This window comes from Periophthalmus magnuspinnatus, chromosome 5 (assembly GCF_009829125.3).
Source record: "Periophthalmus magnuspinnatus isolate fPerMag1 chromosome 5, fPerMag1.2.pri, whole genome shotgun sequence".
NCBI lineage: Eukaryota > Metazoa > Chordata > Actinopteri > Gobiiformes > Gobiidae > Periophthalmus > Periophthalmus magnuspinnatus.
This window is the reverse complement of record NC_047130.1, coordinates 1,928,419-1,951,427: the sequence shown is the minus strand read 5'-3', so window position 1 is coordinate 1,951,427 and position 23,009 is coordinate 1,928,419. Positions and strand designations below refer to the sequence as shown.

The window sequence follows — 23,009 nt, the reverse complement described above, 5'->3', positions numbered from 1 at the left end:
GGGCCAATGTCGCCATGCCCCGCTGCCAGGCTCTCTCTCTCTCCTGGCTCTTATGCACTGGCACCTCCTACTGTTTTCCCTCCAATTAACCGTGTACAAAGTCTGGGTAAAGACAGCGTGCCCCTCTCCCCCCACACCCCCCACACCCCCCTCCGGCCTGAGCTCTGACCCAGGCCGCGCAGGGTCTCCAATCACCACAGCAGGGGCCACGGCTCTTCATCTCTGTCTCATCGTCCAATCAGGTGACCCCGAGTGAGCAGATAAAGACTGGAATAAAGTCAAATATAAAAGAGGCAACTTCAGGACAAATATTTTAACAGGGAGTCCGAGTTCAGTTTAGTTCAGTGGTGGCTGCAGGTTGAAGGAGTTATAGTGGCTTTTATAATGCAAAGTCAATATGGAGAAATCACCAATAAGAAAATTAAAAAGTGGGAAAATAATGCTGGTACATGGCAATGTGTCTATAACATAACAAAATATCATTGCCACTGATCTTACATTACAAACATTACATTACATCACATTACATTACAAAGAAAAAATGAACAAAATCTACCATGTATACATTGTTCTCTCATCAAAAACATGCTTTTAAGAGATTCCATGCATGTTTCAGTAATTTAGGGATCTCTCCAGTGCCCTATTCGAACCTTTCTTATGTAAAATTACCCTTAACTGTAAAATTCTGTCCAATGCTCAGCCCACAAACCTACGTCACCGATCCAGCTCTCCATAAATATGCAAAAACAGGACACAAAACAATACACAACAACTTCACAAACCTGAAGCAATGTGCAACAGTTTTATTAGTGGCATTCATCCTGATTGAGTTATGATAGTGCTCTGAAAGGAGAGTGACTTATCACAGAGAGCAAAGGGAAGGGAGACTCTTCAAAAATAAAAGTGAAACGTATAAAAGGTGTTGTTAATATATTGTTTACAGCTAATAAAGCATTTTCAAAACAATAAAAGGTAAAATATTGATCTAAATATGTTACGTGTCAGCAGTTAATACACTATACAAGTAAAATATCTCTCCTTAATAATTTATGAAACTCACAAACAACAAAACTTTCAAGTAGCCCCAGTAATCTTGAAAATAATATGGTCTAGGTTCAAAAGTATAACACTATTAGAACTAACATTTTGAGTGTGCAACTTAAAACCCGTTCATTTTACGTCAGCCGTCAGGAACCTTGTTCATTGAAGTGAGCTGTGATTTTATTTCACAGATGAATGAAAGACTGTCAAGTGAAAATTCCAAATTAGTTAAAGAAGAGGAGAACAGCTGCCTTAAGAATCTGTAGAGTCACACATGAGCAGAGACAGAGGAAATGGTGAAACACGACTGACTGACATCTACAGTCCAAAAACACAACATTTCCAGGGAAGATGGTGAGATTGAAATGGAAGAGTCGGGAATGGACCTGCAGGTGGCGGTCGGCATGTATGTTTGGGGTAGTCGAGTATTTAGCACACTGTCGGGACTAAAATATATACTATATGGGGACTTGTCTCTGTTGTGGGGATAAAAATTCTGTCCCTGTGTGGTAAAGTCTTCATTTAACATGGTTTTAAGTTTGGATTATGTTTAAAAAAGGTTAAGCTTAGGCAAGTTGTAACTATGGATAAACGTACTATACAGGTTTGGTTTATCTTACTGAGAGCTGTGTTTGGATTGACTTGCATTCACCTTGCTTGTTTATAAAATTTCTGTTTTAACCTACCCCCTATCCCCAGCCACAGCTTTGTACTTAGTTGTTGTGAGTATCTGAAAGATTAAGACCCCGAGCCACACATGTATAGATAGTGTTCTAAAATGTCACACAGCTTTTCGCTAATCTGCGGCTTGCTATGTTGAAATGCCATCATCAGGTCTACAGTTTTGAACATGTAGTCAATGCCCCATTTCTATTATTAAGCAGTTTTAAATCAATATTATGTTTGACAAAATGTAAAATTATGATCTGCTTATGGTATAGTTCAACACCTAAAGCATCAAATGTGTTCTTTAAGCTTTAGGAAATGAACGTAAGTCTATGTAATGTCCCCGAGAAGTATGGAAGCTGAACATGCGTGTGTGTGTGTATTTGGGGGGGGGGCAGAGGGTCTTTATTATGGTGAGCGACTGTGACATGCTCGCGTCGTGCTCTGTGCCAGTCCATCCATCTTCACGCTCTCCTGCAGACCAGCCCTGGAAACTCTTCTGAGGAGGGGGCCGGCTTTATTTTGCCGCCTGGGTGACTTGTCGGAGTCGTCATCGGGCCCGTGTGTCGCTGCATTCCCTAACTCCACGCACCACCCCGCAGACTTCTCCCCAGCTCAACCTCTCCCGCTGGGACATAGATCTATCCCGGCCTATTCGTTATACACATTTCTTATCCTTTTTTCTTACCCTTTGCAAATGTATTTTTCTCTTGTATAAGTTGCACAACGTCGACGCTATCAATCACTGTCACTTAGCTTTGCGCCCAGACAGTTGTAGCTTCTTTCGTAAACTCTTCTCCGGTGAATTTGACGGGACTATCTTTGATTTGGACAAGCATTACTTTTGCTATTTGGTGATCTGACTTGAATATATCTTTGCACTTTTATAAATGAGAAATCTAAAGATGCCACTTCTCATAGCGCTGCCGTGGATGACTTCTCCTGCAGTTATTTAGACAAATGATTAAAGTTAGGACACTTGCAGCCAGGCGCTCACCACTTTTATTTAAGGGAAGAATAGGATGTCAGCTTTTGATGCATTGCCGGTGGAGGATGCAAATCAGGCACCCCAAGCTACTCGTTTCGAAGTTGCTGTCCTCCTTTTTTGGATGCATCTCTCCGAGGGGTTGCCGTGGGTGATTGATGCGGTCGCCGTGGCAGCACAAGTGAGAGGTGCCCACCCTGAAACCCTCGGCATGCTGATGATCTGGGGCAATCAGTTAGGAGGCAGCAACAAAGGAGGAGTAGCTAAGAGTTGATCTATGACCAGGGAGCGTCTAATGATGATGCAGTAACTTTGTCCGTGAAAAAGTTGAGAGAGTTTTAGTTGAGAATTTTAATTAAAGTCCAGAGGTGCATAGAGAATTGTCTGAAGGGTACTTGAGTAAAAGTATGGACATTAATAATTTTGAAATACCAGTATTCCTACACGACTGCTACTGTCTTAAACGGAGCAAACACTACAAAAGATGTACCACCAAACAGTTTGTTTCATTTTGTCATTCATTAGTTTAGTTTTAAGTACAATTGCATGTTTTGGCCAGTAACAAAATGCTTATAAAACAGTTGACAAATTAATCTTTTTTTCTGATAAAAGGGTCCACCAGTTCTTTGTCTCTTTGGAGATGTTAATCCTTTGCTTGGAATGCTCCACAGTATGCCATTAACCACCACCAAGCCAAGTTCCAGGTCAGATCTGTGGAGAGAATGCATTAACATCTCCATACAGACAAGCAGGTGATTGACCCTTTACCAGATAAGTTACATCGTGCACCTTTAAACCTTTTTTTCTATCGTAAACTCAAGAAAATATTTTAACAGAGTTCCAAAGTATAGATTGAGCTGTAGTTTCTCGCTCTGTTCTGTTAAATTGAAAAACTATCTCATTGTAACTGCACATTTAGCCTTTTTACTGCACGTCTTTTCGTTCATTCCACTGGGGAGGATTTCCGTATTTCCCTCTTGACTCCAATCTTAGTGGCATCTGCAATATTTTGTAATATTGTCAGCATATTGCACTTAAGGAAGCGCACATCATAAATCCTCTGCTTCCCTCTCCTTTGTTTCTCAATGGAGCCCTCTACGTCCACCGCGCTGTATGCTGGCCTGTGCAAAACTTGTCCTGACTTCAACTTCTCGTGCATTTTTGCCTAGATACAAACTAGACTTTCTTAAACCCAAAGATAATTCTATAGTTGAACCCCTCTCTTTCTTGAAACAATATTACCGATATTACTTGCAGAGAAACCGGTGATTATTTTCTATGGGGTGAAGAGACTCTCATTTTTGTCTTATTGCTCTCATAATATCGCTGTGTGTTGTATATATATTGTCTTTTTAGCTTTTCTCTCTCTGCCCGTGCACTTTTATATTGTCTTACAGTCGTCTCCCCACGCGGCTTCCCCACTCGCTGTGGTTATCTGCTGGGGCTCTGTTCCCCTCCTCTGTGATAGGGCCTGACTCAGTAGCTTTCATTTTCATGATAATCCAGCTACACCAGTGGACTGCGAAATCTCCCCCACCGCCGTCTCTTCCCTCTCCCCCCTCGCTCTGTTCTCCAACTGGTTTATCTCATTCCTTCTGGCTTTATTTTGCTTGATGTAATTAAATGTCATTCTCGCTTTTCCCATTTTTCATGATCTTGTGTCAATATGGAATTGACTGGCGGCGGAGGGGAATTCTGCCGCTGTCTCACTGCTGCAGTTATATGTACTCGCATGTATCACTTGCCTAAAGTATTTTACAATTTGAATATGAAATAGGATATTATAGCTATTTCTAACTCTCACAAAGCCATATTAATTAAAGACTATCACCTGCTGCCAAGAATGTTCCGTATGGCATTAAACTTATCCATCTCCCTGGAGACAAGCAAGTTACAGATCAGATCTAGAGGCACGCTCACAATAAGAATGCATGTTTTCCAAGTTTTTTTGGGTTTTTTTAGAACTAAATCAATCAAATAAACACTATATAGATATGTTTAATCCCACATTGTAAAATACTCAAAGCCAGGCATGTCCCAAACTGTGGCCCGGGGACCAAATGCGACCCTCAAACCAATTTTTCTTGGCCCTCAAGCTTTCAGGAATTGGCCCATATTACCTTGAACAGTACTTTTTCCTGTACATTTCTGAAAATCTACTTTAACAAGCCCATATTAGCTTTGTGTTTTTATATGTGCCCCTTAATGAGAAAAGTTTGGACACCCCCGCTCTAAGCACACCAATAACATCTCCATGGTGACAATAAAGCTGAACCGCCATTAGAAAAGTTATGCAGTGCACCATCAGTCACTGCAGCAGGTGTCAAATCATATAAGGAACATTTCTTTGTAGTTTTCAATCAATCAAGTCAACAAAACTTAGTGGAGTAGAAACTGCAGATACTCATTTAAATTCTCTTCGTTAAAGGACAGATAAATAAACAATCTCTTATATCTCAAAGCAAACACCTTCTCCTGTATAGCAAAAGTAATGTAGCAGATAGCGGTAGAGCCATTCCTGTGTAGTTACTCTCTTGTGGTTGCGCAGAGGTGGGAGTGGATGTGTACATTTGACTCCTGGTGACAGTAGATCAATGCAGCCCAGAGCACAGATAGAAATAAATTGATTGTCACCAATAAAACTCCAATTAAACAAAAGAAGCCGGAGCGGAGCGGCGCTTATCTGCTCGTCCATCCCCAAGAGAGCCGAAGAGGAGGAGGCAGGCCCGCAGTGCTGTGCTGCCTGGGAAGGGCATGAGAGGAGGGGTGAAGAGGGCACTGTGTGATAGACTGAGCGGTACATTGATCCCAGGCTTCACTACGATAACAGCAGACATCTTCACTGTGGTGGCAGTGTGTATCAGGAGCTCAAGTGTATCTGACCTTTTCCCTATTTAACGGTTTTATGTAATAGCCCTCACTGGTGGAAGTGGAGTGGAAAATGTACTTCATGACTTCATTTTTTCCTTCTATTTCAAATACACTACACTGATAATAGTACCCTGCATGTAAAATGTGGTAGCTTGCTGTGGTAGTATGCTATATGAACTCACTGGGATCACACTAATTGGTCTCAGAGTTGCAACAACATAAGGACTCCAAAGTTTAAGTTATAGTTGACAGTTACAGCGTCTGCCCGTGTTTTATTTTTACCAACTTTGTTTGAGTGTCATATTGTGCTTAACAGATGTTGGAAAAGTTGTTTTTTGATCATTTTGCATAATGCTTTTCAATACAAAGAATCACACATTTAAACAACACTAAGTATACTGGCTATACTGAGCATTGTTTAAAGCTGCCCTGCATAACTTTTTAGCTAAGAAATACCCATCCATCCATTTTCTTCCACTTATCCGGAGCCGGGTTGCGTGGGCAGCCTAAGCAGGGACTCCCAGACTTCCCTCATCCCAGACACGTTCTCCAGCTCCTCCGGTGGGACCCCAAGGTTTTACGGAGCCAGTCGAGAAACATAGTCCCTCCAGCGTGTCCTGGGTCTTCCGGGGCCTCCTGGTGGGACATGCCTGGAACACCTCCCTAGGGAGGCGTCCAGAAAGCATCCTGAACAAATGTCTGAGCCACCTCAGCTGGCTCCTCTCGACGTGGAGGAGCAATAGCTCTACTCTAGGAACTGAGGTTTGACTGTTGGTCGGATTCTTCTCTCCAGTACCCTGGAATAGACCTTACCGGGAAGGATGAGGAGAGTGATTCCACTGTAATTGGAACCCACCCTCCCGTCCCCCTTCTTATACAGAGGAACCAAGTCATCTGCCAGTCCAGCGGTACTGTCCCTGACCGCCATACGATGTTGTAGAGACGTGTCAGCCAAGACAGCCCCACAGCATCCACAGAATTAAGGTACTCAGGACTGACCTCATCCACCCCCAGAGCCCTGCCACCGAGGAGATGGCCAACTACCTCAGTGACTTCAGTGATGGACGAGTCCTCCTCCGGGTCCACAGTCTCTGCTTCCTCCTTGGAAGACATGATGGTGGGATTGAGGAGAACCTCAGAGTATTCCTTCCACCGTCCAACAACAGCTTAGACATATACTAAAACAAAACCAGATTTTCATTATGTTTCTATCACATGCATCCTTATTGTGAGTGGGCTTGCATTTCCATAAACCTGACTGAAATGTGGCTCTACCTGGTTGTTGCCATTTTCTTTTCTTTTTTTTTACGCTTTGGTTAAAGTGTTCCATTAAATGTCACAAAACATAGCTAGTAGAAGGTTCCAAAGTCCTGCAGGTGAGTTGCTGCCATCAAAATGTAACATAGTGTTGCTTTAATCTGTCAGCAGAGTCCACATGAACTATTTTATTTTATTTATTTTTTTATGTAATCAGACAGGGTTGCTAGGTTGCAGGTGATGCTAAGCTGTTAGCAACTTCTAGAAGTATTCACAAAGTATAGTGGGAACTTTAAAGGTGACAATCTTCTTTCTGTGGCCTGATTGCTGCTCATTACCAACCCATGCATTTCATTGGTGCCTAGGCTTACAATAGGTTTACTACTCCTATTCACACTTATGCTTTTTGCTCATCTGAAGCGCCAAATGAATTTACAGATGACAAATGTTGGGCGCTCTCCTTAAATGTTGCACATCTCCACACTCTCCTCTCTGCTCATTTCACTTGGGCACTAATAACATTTCCTGTAGCATGGCGCTCTATCTCTATGCCTTTGTAATTTGATTGTTTGGGGGATGATTTTTCTCTTATTGAGTTGCTCGTATCATACATATGTATAAGTCTGCCGCAAAGCTTATCCCATCTCCTTCTCGCCGTGCCACTGTCCCAACAACTTGCAATCGCATCCACAAAAGAAGGCAGCATTGTTGACACATATTAAGTTGTATTGTGTGTGGGTTGGCTGAGCTACAACTAAGGAGAATAGGAGGCGTACGCCGTCTTTTACTTGGTTGACAAAAGTTTGTTTTCAATTGGTTTAGCTCAAATCAATTAAGAAATGTACTTTATGGGGGAAATTTTTCTGGAATATATTTGCATTAGCATTTGGTAACATCACACAGGACTGCCCAAAAAAAAGTCAGGTGTTTCTGGCTCACACTGTTCTAAACCCTGCCCCTCCTGTCCCTCACTCTCCCCTTTAGTCTTCCAAGTACTGCTCAGTTTAGCTGCTCTATTTGAAATGCGGTTTTGGGTAGAGTTTAGTCCCACTTTAAAGCTACCATCTGTAAGTTTATTTGATTTATTTTACCAGTAGATGGCAGATGTGAAACCTGTTCCCTCCTCCCTCCAATACAACTGAGCCAGGTTGGCCAATCTAAATACAGATGGTAGTTTTAAGAGACAACATTCGAGTTCAGATCAGCACATCACAGTCATTTTAAATCCAATGTGGTTAGGCCTCTGAAGATACTCTAATCGGAACAAGCTAACAACCAATGATTTTTGTAAACATCAGAGTTCTGAATGAATATATTATCATGTAAAATGATTATCCTCCTCCTCTTGTATTTAGGAGTCACGGGTAACCAAAACCCACTAGAACCTAGACTAGAGCCACGTAACATGGTCGCTGTCCAGTAAACTGCATTTTTGAAAATCAAGGACACTAAAAAGGATTTACAGAGTCGGATACAGTGAACATGAAGTTGCGAAAAGTCTGCCACAGGCTACTCTGCCATCTATTATTTGCTTTCCTTCTCTTGAATACACCCTTCCTCTGGCCCTTTGTATCCCACTGCAGCCTCAGTGTAAAGAAATGCATGGAGCCCTGTTTCTCCCTATGTCTGTCTAATATGACCTTATAGACAACATTCTCGCTTTTGCAAAAAGTCTATAGCTTATGGATTTCATGTCGGGAAAAATATCAGATATTTCTTCTAACAAATCCTCACCCTGGAAATGGATTTACTGTCAAGCACAAAAAATGTCATATTTATGCTAATAGAAAGTCCATCTATTTATTGGTTTGTGTTGGCATTTTATTACTCTCCAACCCCTTCTCCACACTCATCTTTCCCCATTCAGTCAATGTTTGTTCAAGTTGCTGACTATGGACTGTTGCCAATTTCTACACCCTAGAAAGGCTAGTGCCAATCGTGCACCTCTCCGTTTTAAGTGTATGTGTTTGACCCTGGGGTTAGTGGAGGGCTGTGGTACGATATTGCCGTGGAGATGCCTGAGGATTATGATGATGGGGCTACAGTGGGAGCTAGCATGATTAAAACTGCACCAGGACCGTGTTGTGTTCGCTTGACAGATGGTAACACGCGGAGCTACCTGACAACACTGCTGACATGGCACTAGTAGGAAGTCCCCCCTCTTCAGTATGCTCCATTGTTTGGTATTGTGTGGATTTGGATTTTCTTTTTCTGCTGTCAACACGGGCTCAACACTCAAGTCAGCGTGTATCGTCAGTGGTTAAAATTGCAACAACTACTGCCTGGAGTTTGTATTTTGACACAAAAGTTAGTCAGGGGATGTTAAAATCTTCAGGAGGTACTAGCCATTTGTCAGCACCATGTTCTCTTGTTATGAACAGGAATAGCTGTTTTAAGAAATACTGTTTTCAAACCGTGAAACCTTAAGAATGTGTTTACACTGCATAACTAGCTCCCTTGGCACATCACTAGTATTCACATGCACAAAATACAAAATATTTGACTACTAGCACAGTTTTAGAACAGCTTTTTTCAGACAGAAAAGTGAAGCAGGGTGGACCACCCCTGCTCAGCCAATCAGCTCTCATCACAAAGCTTGTTTTCGAACTGAGGACAGCACCTGTATAACCGTGTGATTTTGGTCACAAATCTCTGCTTTTATAAAATACTGTCTGGGGGAAAAACTAAGTTTACTCATTCATGAGAAAAAAGTTGGGTACTTAAGCTTTAATGAATGTCACGCTTTGAGTCACACTTTAGTTGAGAGTATTTCTTCATGTAACTTTACTTTTTAACATAAATCATCTTATTCATCTGTGCAACAAAAATGTTTTAGCTAAAACAGAGACTATATTACCATGTTTGTGAGTTCTATTGATCTTGATAATAAAACCTATACGACCAAGGGATTTTCCCACTGATAATTCCTATAGTTATTTTTTCAAACCTATTTTCCAAGTTCAAATAGAAAATCACCCCATTCCCATTCACTCGTTTTACAATTTTCAAATAGTTTCAACTGTTGAGCAAATTCTTGGTCAGAAACTTCCATTTGTTATTACTAAGATTAGTATGTCAGATTCTTTTTTCACCAACATATCTGGCTTTTCCTGCAGAGAAACATGTTTCAGATTGCAGCAGCACTGGCCATATTCTGAGGACGTCAGTGCCTGTTAAAATCTCCAGCAGTAGGTCCATGTCCGCAGTCACTGGTCATTTGTCAGAGCTATTCACTCTTTCTCTGTAATTCATTTCTTCATTGGTCAATAAACTTCAGCTCATCCTGCCCTCAATCAATCCACTTAGGAGTGAGCCCTGTTAATGAATAGCCAGAAGAAATAGATACATTAATTGAAAGGCAGAAGACATTAGCAGCCATATTGGATTCTGTGCCATTGCTTTGACAAATACAGACTTTTGATTTGCTTCGGTGATTGATGACACCCAACGAGGGCTCAGACCTGTGTTGAGTCCAAAGATAAGGATGTGGAACAACAAAAACATACCAGGCCACACCACAGTCAGGTCTTTTCATTCACATTGTTGTGTTTTATTTTGCTCAAAAGTACAACTGAAGCACCACAAACTTTCTACAAAAAGTGATACCAGATTTTGTTTCATGGATCGTAGAGTTACTTGAGAATGTGATAAAAATGCGTAAGTGAAATCTCAAAATAAACTAATCATATAAGCCTTCGCCCTCCAGCCAAAAGGTAAACAGTTCAAACCCAGTTTTGACCAGTTTATTCTGCCGCTGTGGCCTTGGGCAAGACACTTCACCCATCTGGCATGTTTATGAATGTAGTGTAGATAAAGCATTGACTATGTTTTTCTCTCACTGATGGATGTACAGGTGATTGTTACATGTATGTGCATGAGAGTGGTGCCATCTATCCTCTCTCTCTCTCCCCCCCCCCCCCCCCCCCGTATGTAGATACATGTATATGCATATGTCTCTCTCTCAATCTCTCTCTTTCTCTCTCTGTCTCTTGTCTTTCCTCTCCCTACCTGTGTGTATGTGGATACATGTATATGCATATGAGTGTCTCTCTCTCGCTCTCTCTCTGTCTCTCTCTACGCCCTCTTTCTCTCTACCTCTGTCTGTGTGTGTGTTTGTGTGTGTGTGTGTGTGTGTGTGTGGTGCATGTATATGCATATGGGTGTCTCTCTCTCTCTCTCTCTCTCTCTCTCTCTCTTTCTCTCTGTCCCTTGTCTTTCCTCTCTCTCTACCTGTGTGTGTGTGTGTGGATACATGTATATGCATATGAGCGTCTCTCTTTCTCCGTGTCTCTCGTCTTTCCTCTCTCTCTACCTGTGTGTGTGTGTGCATGTATATGCATATGAGCAGGGTCGGGGCACTGATGTGATGGATGAGAGCAGAAAGACATAAACCCACCTCGGCTGTGTATTAAAGGCAGAATAGCTGTCTCCTCAAACAAAAGCGCACATCCATTTGCTCACGCGCCGACTTGTTTTGCACTGCGGAGCAACACTGACAACGGAATTAAAGTGTGTTAACAAAAATAGATGGTTTTGTTTTCCTGAGATGAAACACAGCATCAATTCTGCCTCAGGGCCTGTAGTAAAAAGATCCTCCGTAGCCAAGTGACCCATAGCACTGTGTGAAGAAGAGACAACTGAAGGAATAATATTTAGTGTCAGCTGTAGACACACTGACATACTATATCAAATATGACATGCATTTACTTTGAAAGAATAACCAAGGTTTTCCAGTTTCAGTTTATGACAAGTGACACAGTAATGATCTAGTCTATTACCTGTCATACAAGAGTAGCCAAAATTGTCTAAAACGATTATTCATTCAAAATAACCACATTCAAAAAATACCCATAACATAAAGCAAACGAATGCATGTGGGTATTCAAAGATTGTTATAAAATTATTATTTCAAAGTGTTGTAGAATAAACTAAAGTAGCCAAGAGTTGGAAAAAGAGACGTGAGACTGGAGTAATAACACAGGATATTTATTTTTACAGGTTTATTTACCATCAGTACAGGACCAGCACCCAGAGACACGAACCCTAAAGACATTGTGATAGTATTGTCCATTCCAGTATAGTCCAGTCCAGTCTGGTTATAATTTCTAGGGAGTATTATACTTCTGATGACGTAGACCAAGATGTCAAGCACTGAGCTGGCAGTGTGGGACTGGTGCAGTGCAGTAGTGCAATTTACCACAAAGTACTACAAAATAACAGTAGTCAGTGCAAAACAAACTGCAATTGACCAAGGGCAGTATACACTCTATACAATCCTCTTACTCAAATTCAAATAAGTACTTCAGTGGATAAAAAGTTATGATTTTAAAACTTTTGAATCGAAACTGAACATAACAGAGGCAATTCTGGCAAATGCAAACGTGAGCACGCTGCAATCTCAGTGAACATTTTTATGGTAATTTCAGAACCAGAAGACTCAACAGATGTACTGAAGTCTAGAACAAATATGTGAGGTGCATGATGTCAAAATAAATGTTTCACTTTACAATATTTAAAAAGAGAAAAATATTTAAAACATTTCTGTAGTAAAGTATTCATAAGTTTGAACCTGCAAAGTAGCACATGATGAGGTGCAGATTGCTGTTTTATGAGAGATACTGCAACTTCACTGCATTCATTTGGTACAAGTATGCTAAAAAATAAAAAGTCAACAGCATAAATCCATGCAATATACTGAAGGTTCTTTGTTTCTCATAAATAACTAAATCTGAATATTCACTATAATAATTTTTGCAGTTTTTGGAATTGATTACATTGTGTTCTTTCTTTCTCAACTCTTTCTTGTTGTAGGTCCAAGGGCTGGAGAAGCAGGTGGACTTCTCAGACCTGGGTCCGGTGGGTTCGGTCATGAAGACATTTCCATACGGCGCAGTGGGCGGGGCAGCGGGAGGCGTGGTCAAGCCCCCCTATCAAACGAGGGTCTTCTCCACCTCCATAGACCAGACCCCCATGAAGACCAAGCCCCCAACTTACAACTTCTACAACCCATACGACGGCAGGAACCAGTCTCTTCTCTTGGACCAGACAGGCTACCGCTCCAAGCGCAAACCCTCGCTAAAGACCGCCATGAAAACCAAAAAAATCTTCGGATGGGGCGATTTCTACTTCAATGTCAAGACGGTGAAGTTCAGCCTCTTGGTCACGGGCAAAATCGTAGACCACATCAATGGCACCTTCACAGTTTACTTCCGGCACAACTCGTCCAGTCTCGGCAACGTCTCGGTCAGCATCGTACCCCCAACCAAAGTGGTGGAGTTTGAGGTTTTGTCGCAGACTCCCTTGCATCCACACACCCAACAAGAGGTGCAGATTCACGAGACGCAACAATCCACCGTTGATCCCAAGGAGGTGAAAACATTCAACTGCCGAGTGGAGTACGAAAAGACCAACAGATCCAAGAAGCCCAAACCCTGCCTGTACGACCCCTCGCAGACCTGCTTCACGGAACACACCCAGTCCCACGCCGCTTGGCTCTGTGCAAAGCCCTTCAAAGTCATCTGCATCTTCATCTCCTTCTTCAGCATCGACTACAAGCTGGTGCAAAAAGTGTGTCCGGACTACAACTTTCAAAGCGAACACCCTTACTTTGGATAGTAATGACAAGACTGGACTCGACAGAAATATCAAAAGTATAGACTCTATATGGACTATATGGAAGAAGCAGTGGACGATTATTTCTGCTTCTCCAAAACTGCTGTGAATTGTGGATTTAAATTTAAAAAATATACTCACAGTTATGGATGAGATGCTGTATGGATGGCGCCAATTCATTTTCCAACTTTGTATTTGTTTTAATTCCATTTCTTTCTGTAAATATTGTACTCACCCTCACAGTTCAAGAGGTAAGAGACTGTAGTGGGCACAAGTGACACTAGCAGCTGTTTATAATGCATTATAGAGAAATTATAACACAGTTGTATGTGCTAACTACCTAAACTCTCAAATAATATGCAATATGCCAGATTTGTAGGAAACTGTAGCGTTAGTCTTTCAAATTATCAATCTTAAACAAATATAAATGGTGTAATCCTTCATTAAATCGCATATTTCTGTCTACACATTGGTAAGACTCCACCAGATGATGTCAAATAAATATTACAAATTGCTCAAACATGTATGAAATGAAACAGAATTCAACTAGCACCAGATTTTTACTTAAAAGCGTGAACACAGAACTAGTTTCAAATAGTTTGCAGTGGTCCAAAGTTATTCCTCACTTACCTTATACATTCCCGAGAATCCTGGTTATTCATCGTGAGCGCTTTTCACAACGCTCACAGACTAGAGCGGAGTTTTGCTGAGACTGTAACGCTAACAACAAATAGCATGCTTCCTCATTATCGGACATTAAACTCTTTGTAATCACATGCAGACGGCACGCAGTGGACAAATTTTGACCTCAAGAGCTGTTTGTATAATATATCTGTACTGGGGCAAGACAATTTTTGCTCAAATACATGGGAAAAAATCAAACAAAAAAACATTATCTCATGTTTTATTCAGTAGCCTATGAGAAATTGATTTTGGTCACTTGTGCCTTTTACATTCTCAACCCTCTAGTTATTATTTTAGGCCTTGTTTGTCTTATTCCCTTTTGCAGTTGGAGACTTCTGGCCAAATCATGTATGGTGGCCAGTGGCAAATGGTAGTCTGACTGTTAACCATCCTCTCTATTATACATTACCAAAATCCTGGACATAAGAGAGATATATGTATGAGAAATGCTATGCTGGATATGCATACAATATACTGTATAAAAAAGCACATTAAAATCCTCTAAACCGCCTGTTTCTTTTCTGTGTTGGGAGGTTCCTGTTTAGTGGCCTAAGTCTGTGCTGCATTCAGCTATCTGACCACTATAAATGAAGCTCCATTCCAGACTGATTAGAAATTCATGACTGCACTTTCTATGAAGATATGTCAGTTTCATTTTCCCAAATATACCGAGGGGATGTTCTCACTTTAAAGACACAAAACAGACAGTGTTTTCAATACAATAAACCAAAGAGCTATCTGTTTTAATTAAGTATTTCCTAACAAGAGCAGTTACAAAGTGTTTGACATTTGTTAAGACAGGGATTAGGAGAAATAAATATTCAAAACAGATTTCATTGCTAAACAAGCCAGCACATGTGAACTTTGTGATATTTGTATAACTGGATGAGAAGCTAACCATTTTGAATTGCGTGACATGATATCCTGCAGTGGTTCTCAAAATGCGGAACCAGTGCCAGAAAGCGAAGGTTAAAGTTGAGACCTGCATAGTTTTGGTTTAGGTCAGGATTTTCTGGGAATAATGCTAGTTTAAATGGTCTAGACTTGGATAAACCTCCTTAGTACTAATTTGAGACTGCTCTGTTGAACAAAATTGATCGTAATTGCAACACACAAAGCAGTTTTTGTTATGGGGTTGATTTCTTTAGCTACACAAAGGGTCTGGAAACATATAGGCATGAAGGCTGCTGCCAAAAAAGGCCTGTGCCAAGCAAAATAGGCTTGCCCCAGGACAGATAAATTGTATTTAGATGCTCTTGGGGTCAAAATTATAGTTGTTTTCATATTTTTAGACTGGTATCAGGTACAACTGATACAGCATGCATTTATTCTAACAGAACAAAAAAGGAAATGCAAAATGTAAAGTAAGCGTGCATGCCATCAAATATAAAATATGAGAATTTTCCAGTTCAGGTGGTGCCTTTAAAGCCCAACTACACAACCATCTATGAAATGAATTGGTGAGACGAGCAAAATTAAGGACAACTCTCCAAATCCCATAGACAGTGCACATTCCAACACCTTCAGACTCATACATGTCCAGGTGGTGTAAGTGCATCCCTTTTCTCTCCATACTCCCAACCTGACTCTAATGGTGCTCAGAATTACATTAGAAAACACACAGTCGATGCTAATTGAATCTTCATCTTCCTCTGGCTCGATAGCCTATTATGCTGTTGATCAATGACGTTCAGACTGGAGCCCAGGAAGGTCCATGTATCTTACAGCAGAGCACAGAAGAATGGGCCGGCCATGTATTGTCCTGTCTAGTCTTTGACCGATCTTCTCCTCTGGATTCATGAGGTATTTCAACACTGGTTCTTGTGAATAGATCCAAGCTACAGTGTCATGTTTGAACACCAATGAACATGGTCTGTGAATGTGAAAGGAAATGTGCAGACATGTGCCACTGGCTCACATTTTAAGGAAGTGATATATCAAAATGTCATTAAACTGATGTGATGCAAGATTTATTAAGTTTGGAGACAACTTCTTCAAAACACACCCCACATACCTGCATTCATGTGATTAATTGTGTTATAGAGTCCCTAAACAATCATACAAATAATCTTAAATCTACAATCATAAAACAGTGTTAAGATTAAGATTAAATTATTTCAAAATAGCACAAAGTCAAGTCATCATCTGAAATTTACCAGCAACTCAAATAAAATTGTATACTACAGACTACAAAATATGAAACATATATTACAAAAACATACTCAAAAAATAAAATAAAAATGTCCTGATATGTCTTACCGTGTAGCCCTAGTAGTACATAGCCCACTGATTCTGATATCGATCTAAAAAAGTAGGTCCAAAATGAGAGAGGCCGAGATCGAGATTACCCTCTATGACATTTCTGCTATCAACACATGATCAAATGAGTAGCCTGCTTTCAATGGAGTGACCACCCATCCTGCTGAACCCTCGGGAACCACATTCCCCATTCATTTTTCTCATAGACTTTCAAAAAATAAAAAATAAAAAATAAAAAATAAAAAATAAAAAATAAATAAATAATACGATTTAAAGTTCGAAACTAATGACCACGAGACCTATAATTTTATTTAAAATCTGTTTCTGAAACTCTATGAACCATAAAACATCCGTCTTATAGATAATGTCTCTTAATATTTTAATTTTCCGAAAAGTCTATGGGAAAATGTAATGGAAAATTCACTTCCGGAACCTGAGCAGACTTACTGTTGAGCTCCATAAGCTACTTAATAACTGGGTAGACCTAATGTATTTGAGAGCCATCGCTTGTAGCCTTTGTGTCTTCATATACGTACGTAAATGATAAGTTATATTTTTATATAAAATATTATCTTTACAGGACACTTAGAAATTATTTTTAGTCAGTAAAGGCGAAGTAAAACAATTAAGTCGTTAGGGTGAAAAAAACAAAAAAAAAAACTACAAATCCCATGATCCCTTGCGTCGGGGGCGTAGCTTGACGTCCGCTACAACTTCAAACCGTCTTACGCAGTGTGTCAGTGCTGCTGTCGTGGCTGTGCTGCATCTTTTCTGGCCTGACATTTGCAAATATGTTGACTCTCACGCTCAGACAAATTGCACGGGTAAGTACCGTGTAGCAGAAGTGCATATCACCTTATTTTATATGTTTATTTGTGTTGCGTAACATAGACAGATAGGTTTAGTAAAGGTGTTTAGCTAGCTCCTATCATAGTCTGTGAACCTAATAACAGCATTTGTGCATTAGTGAAAGATCGACAACTGAAACAAATGCTAAGAATATATGTTAGCAACTATCTATTATCTTTGCTGACGTGTTTTTGGCATTGAAAAGCCTCTGGTTAGCTTGTGTGCTAAAGTGATAGCTTCTGGAGCATGTCACAGAGCTGTGTGTCCACGCAATGATGCAACAGCCTCAGTTCAGTTTCATCATGAGGGGAAAAAACCCATCACAAACAGGTCTGACCCTGTTTCTACACTTGCACTGGAATGACATTTATGATTTATTATGAAAGCGACGGCCTTTTAATGTGTAATGATTTGACAGTGCTGGCAGTCTGTTTATATGTGAGTGTAAATAGGCCTGTTCATATTTCTGCTGCAGGAGGTGACAGATAAAGTTCACTCCAGGCTTCTCATGAATAACACATAACTTTACAGGGTTCCGCCCCCTGTAACGGCCAAAGAGCATTTTATTTATTTTTTTCTGGCTGTATTTTTTTCCTGTACCCAGCAATTATTAACTAAACTGAAACCTTGTATTTATTAGATTTAGATAAGAATTTATTTTAAGAACTCAGGCGGTTGTTGTTAGATTATTATTACCAGTGGTGTACTGATTAATGGTGTACTCATCAAATATAATTTAATATGAACCAAGAGGAGAGTCAACAGGAGGACAAAGGGGTCTGTTGTCACGGGGCCCAGAATTGAACCCTCTTCCTATTGATTTATATTAGAGGGGGGCTTTGTGAACCAACCAAGCATGTTGATAGGCCTGTCAACCAATGGCAGCTCCTGTTAGATTCACATTATAATATAAAACTCAAGCTATTAACACAACATTAATTAGTTGTATAAAGTTAAAACATAACTTTGTCTAATTATAAGCCAACTGACTTAAATATGTGCTGCAAAATATTCTTCATTGTCTACAAAGGGTGAAATCAACACCTACTTGAAACAACCACTTGTCACAGGGTGTAGAAGAAGTTTCTTAAGGCTTAAAATGTGTTTGGTAAAGTTCTTTGATCATTCAAGTTTTTAAAAAAATGAAGAGTAATAGTGTAATGAATATTGCTATTTTATACCAACTTAATCAACACCTCATACACACAGTGCCTGTGACACTTCCTATGGGTGTCACTTTTCACTTCATGAACTTGTGCTGAATTCATTACATTTTTCTAAAAATTCTAGAAATGGTTGTTATTCACATCTGTATGATATGTCCTTGTTAAATACATGATTTTCATATACATATATATTCATATATATTTTACACTATAACATAACAACTTGATTGAGTTATCAGGCCATGTTTGTAACTTTTATTTATAGCCTGATTTTCTGAAACTTTATGATGTGACCCATTTTACAAAGAAGCCCCAGTGGCATGTAGTCAGTCCTAGTTTTGCAAGTCAAGCCTGGACTCGGCGAGTTGCACAGATGTGTGTGTATGTGTGAGGCGCTGGTCTCATGTCTGCACGCTCTTCCTATTGGTGCTGATTAGTTTTCAGTGCATTATAAGTCACTTCAGACAGGCTCACAAGACCATAGTTTCTTTACTGAAGACGGGGTGTTCTCACTCAGAGAACTGACCTGTGTCAGAGAGAAGACCTGCTTTTTTTTCTTTTTACAGTTTAAGAATTTTGACATTGATTGACTTGTACAACGAGTCTGTAATTCTGCAAGTTTAACCACAGATAACTGTATAGCATAATGTGTACTAGAAAATCTTTGGTTATTTTTACAGTTCTATACCTTTTCTACAGTCAACTCTTGCAACACACAGCACTCTGGCAAAGAAACCCGCCAAGGAAGAAGGCATCTAGCTCTGGCCATCCTTCACATTTTTAACTTCTTTTTTTCAAATTCTGAATGACAAAACACTTGAATTCATTTTTTCTTTCTGCATCACTTTTTATATATTTTTTTAATTTAACCTTTATTTAACCAGGAAAGCCCCACTGAGATACAATATCTCTTCTTCCAGGGAATTATGGTCAAGACGGGCAGCAGGTTACATATAATACAAGGACATATGACACACACACACACACACAGACACAGTCATTTATCCTAAGAAAATTATCATTTGTGTTACTGTGATGAAACTAAAATAACTATTTAATAATTTGCTGAAGTCTTGATGTTAACTTTTTTTTGTTTTCTTACAGTTGCTGTCTCAAATCTTTGCCCCTGAACTGTGCTTTATTTCATTTTTTAATGTTGTACCGCAGCTTGATTCTTACAAATTCTAATTCTTGTAGTGATTTTCTTCACAATTGTTTGCTACTTTCTCTCTCCATCGTTCCCATCATGAAAATGTAGCGTTTCTCTCTACAGCGCCACCTTCCTTTCTAAACACACTACCTGACTTTTCTGTCTTGCCCCACTTCAGATATATTGTGTAAGCAGCTCTTGAGGTGAAAATAAGTCTGCTACACACTATTTGCACCTAATTAGAAAGCGTTTTATTGTCTGATAATCAGGAAGTGCATCTTAACCTACTAGTTGTTGTTGTTGTTGTTAGCTTTACAGAGACCACAAAACTCTGCCCTGGTCTCTGAAAGTTGTGAAGTGTTTGTAAACTCATCGCTTTAAGTAATTAAGCTGTTCAATATGCATGTGTGAAGTGAGGAATAACTTCGACCACTGCAAACAGTTTAAAATGAACTAGTTCTGTTTTTCATGTTTTTTAAAAATACAGGGCCTTTAAATTGGACCCTGATTTCTGCGCTGACACCCACTGACCCGCGCAAGTGCCTGGTGTCTTTACGCCTCTTCACCTCGGTCACCTCCCTCTGGCCCGATGTAGCCTGGACCGAATCACAGGTTAATTTGTAACAGATCACAACGCCATTAGCTTGTGACAGAGACTGGGGCTGCTACATGTCCGACTGACGAATGCCCACTGCCCCTGTTGACCACTTATCCCCCACTTCTACTATCTCGCCTTTTCTTTTCTGATTGTTTAAGGCCTTTTGATGGACAGCAGTCATCTGGAAAATTGACTCACCTTGGGAGCTGTGCAGGAAATGGGCACTAGGTGGATTAATGAACTGATTTTTCTTTGTTCTCCCCTCGCTGTCTTCTGCTATTGTTCTTTTGAGCTGTGCAGTTTGACAGGAGAGGAAACCGCCAACAATTACCTTCTCATTGTCACAGACGCAGTACATCTGTGAAGCCACCATTACTGGGAGCAAGGGCCCAGGTGGATGTGACTCTGCCCACCCTCTTTCCTCATCGCTACCTTTTCATCACGACTCACCTTCAAACGACAGCGTAATCTGCCGCCTAAAAATAGTCCCGCCGAGACAGATCTGATGCCTCTGTCTTGGCTCTGCTTTCGTTAGATCAGTTCCTTGTGATTGTTAATTAATCTTTGGTAATGATGGAGACAGGTGAGCAGAGGGGAGCACCGTAGAGACCCTTGTGTGGTCTTTATTTAAGTGCAGAGCCGGGCGCTTGGCACACAGGGGTGATATTGATGTCAAGGCGAAAAATAAAAAGGCCCTGTGAACTGTTTGTTGTTACAGGGAACAGAAAGTGCTGATAAAGGTGTAGCCGTGCAGGGCGAGGAGGAGATTCGCTGTCTGTTTTAGTGAAGGTGGCAGAGCAGGCACTGTTGTTCCTCCCCAGTGTGTCCCAGCTGAAACGCAGACAGCCAAGGACAGTTCCCGTCAAGACTTAATGACCCGTGTGATTTCACAGTGAGAAGTGTGTCCTCAGAGGCAGCGCAGGCTGTCTCCCTGGGCCCTCGTCTCCTCTTCCGTCCCCCAGAGGGGCCCCCGGCCTCTGCAGCCCTCTCCTGCAGTGAGTGAAGGGACACTGTTACAATCAGGCTGTTAATGTGTCATTCAGGTTGGCTGGTGTCACCCCTCTCCCCATGTGCCCCTGGGCCACAGAGGAGGGGGCCACAGAGATGGAGCTGATTAACTGTGGCGATAGCTGTGGGGGCAAAGTTTGGTGGAGTTTACATAATATTTATTGTACTGCTGGCTTATCATAACAAACAAATCAGATTTACCCTCTTTAATGCTAAGTTAGGATATTAAACTTGACACGTTGTTGTTGTGTGGTCATTTTAAATGGCATGGAAAACTCAGTTTCCACAGTGTATTCTAAGAACATGGTTGAAGCAGTGATTCTTTATGAAATAAATGAAATTATTTAGAATGAAAAATAATTATAATGACAAATTGAAGTCTAATTGAAGTGTAATCCCTCAGTTGTCCAGGTCTGATCCATAGTAAAAGCCAAAAGTTAAATCTGTCAACTGGACAAAAAGTTGTAGGAGTGAAGACGTTTTGCTGCTCATTCAAGCCGCTTCTTCAGTTCACTTAATTTGACTTCACCCTTACAACTTTTTGTCCAGTTGACAGATTTAACTTTTGGCTTTTACTATGGATCAGACCTGGACAACTGAGGGATTACACTTCAATTAGACTTCAATTTGTCATTATAATTATTTTTCATTCTAAATAATTTCATTTATTTCATAAAGAATCACTGCTTCAACCATGTTCTTAGAATACACTGTGGAAACTGAGTTTTCCATGCCATTTAAAATGACCACACAACAACAACGTGTCAAGTTTAATATCCTAACTTAGCATTAAAAGAGGGTAATCTGATTTGTTTGTTATGATAAGCCAGCAGTACAATAAATATTATGTAAACTCCACCAAACTTTGCCCCCACAGCTATCGCCACAGTTAATCAGCTCCATCTCTGTGGCCCCCTCCTCTGTGGCCCAGGGGCACATGGGGAGAGGGGTGACACCAGCCAACCTGAATGACACATTAACAGCCTGATTGTAACAGTGTCCCTTCACTCACTGCAGGAGAGGCTGCAGAGGCCGGGGGCCCTCTGGGGGACGGAAGAGGAGACGAGGGCCCAGGGAGACAGCCTGCGCTGCCTCTGAGGACACACTTCTCACTGTGAAATCACACGGGTCATTAAGTCTTGACGGGAACTGTCCTTGGCTGTCTGCGTTTCAGCTGGGACACACTGGGGAGGAACAACAGTGCCTGCTCTGCCACCTTCACTAAAACAGACAGCGAATCTCCTCCTCGCCCTGCACGGCTACACCTTTATCAGCACTTTCTGTTCCCTGTAACAACAACAGTTCACAGGGCTTTTTATTTTCGCCTTGACATCAATATCACCCCTGTGTGCCAAGCGCCCGGCTCTGCACTTAAATAAAGACCACACAAGGGTCTCTACGGTGCTCCCCTCTGCTCACCTGTCTCCATCATTACCAAAGATTAATTAACAATCACAAGGAACTGATCTAACGAAAGCAGAGCCAAGACAGAGGCATCAGATCTGTCTCGGCGGGACTATTTTTAGGCGGCAGATTACGCTGTCGTTTGAAGGTGAGTCGTGATGAAAAGGTAGCGATGAGAAAGAGGGTGGGCAGAGTCACATCCACCTGGGCCCTTGCTCCCAGTAATGGTGGCTTCACAGATGTACTGCGTCTGTGACAATGAGAAGGTAATTGTTGGCGGTTTCCTCTCCTGTCAAACTGCACAGCTCAAAAGAACAATAGCAGAAGACAGCGAGGGGAGAACAAAGAAAAATCAGTTCATTAATCCACCTAGTGCCCATTTCCTGCACAGCTCCCAAGGTGAGTCAATTTTCCAGATGACTGCTGTCCATCAAAAGGCCTTAAACAATCAGAAAAGAA

At 40.9% G+C, this 23,009-nt stretch overlaps 1 protein-coding gene across 1 annotated transcript in view; it reads left to right on the top strand.

Moving 5' to 3' along the window:
• Window positions 1–14,627, top strand: part of LOC117370804 (neurexophilin-2) — a 50,433-nt gene extending 35,806 nt beyond the window's left edge. Inside the window, exon 2 of the mRNA XM_055221765.1 lies at window positions 12,632–14,627. Within this exon, the coding sequence (XP_055077740.1) occupies window positions 12,632–13,435 (804 nt within the window). The 3' untranslated portion in view covers window positions 13,436–14,627. The remainder of the gene's footprint in view (window positions 1–12,631) is intronic.
• The last annotated feature ends 8,382 nt before the right edge of the window (window positions 14,628–23,009 follow it).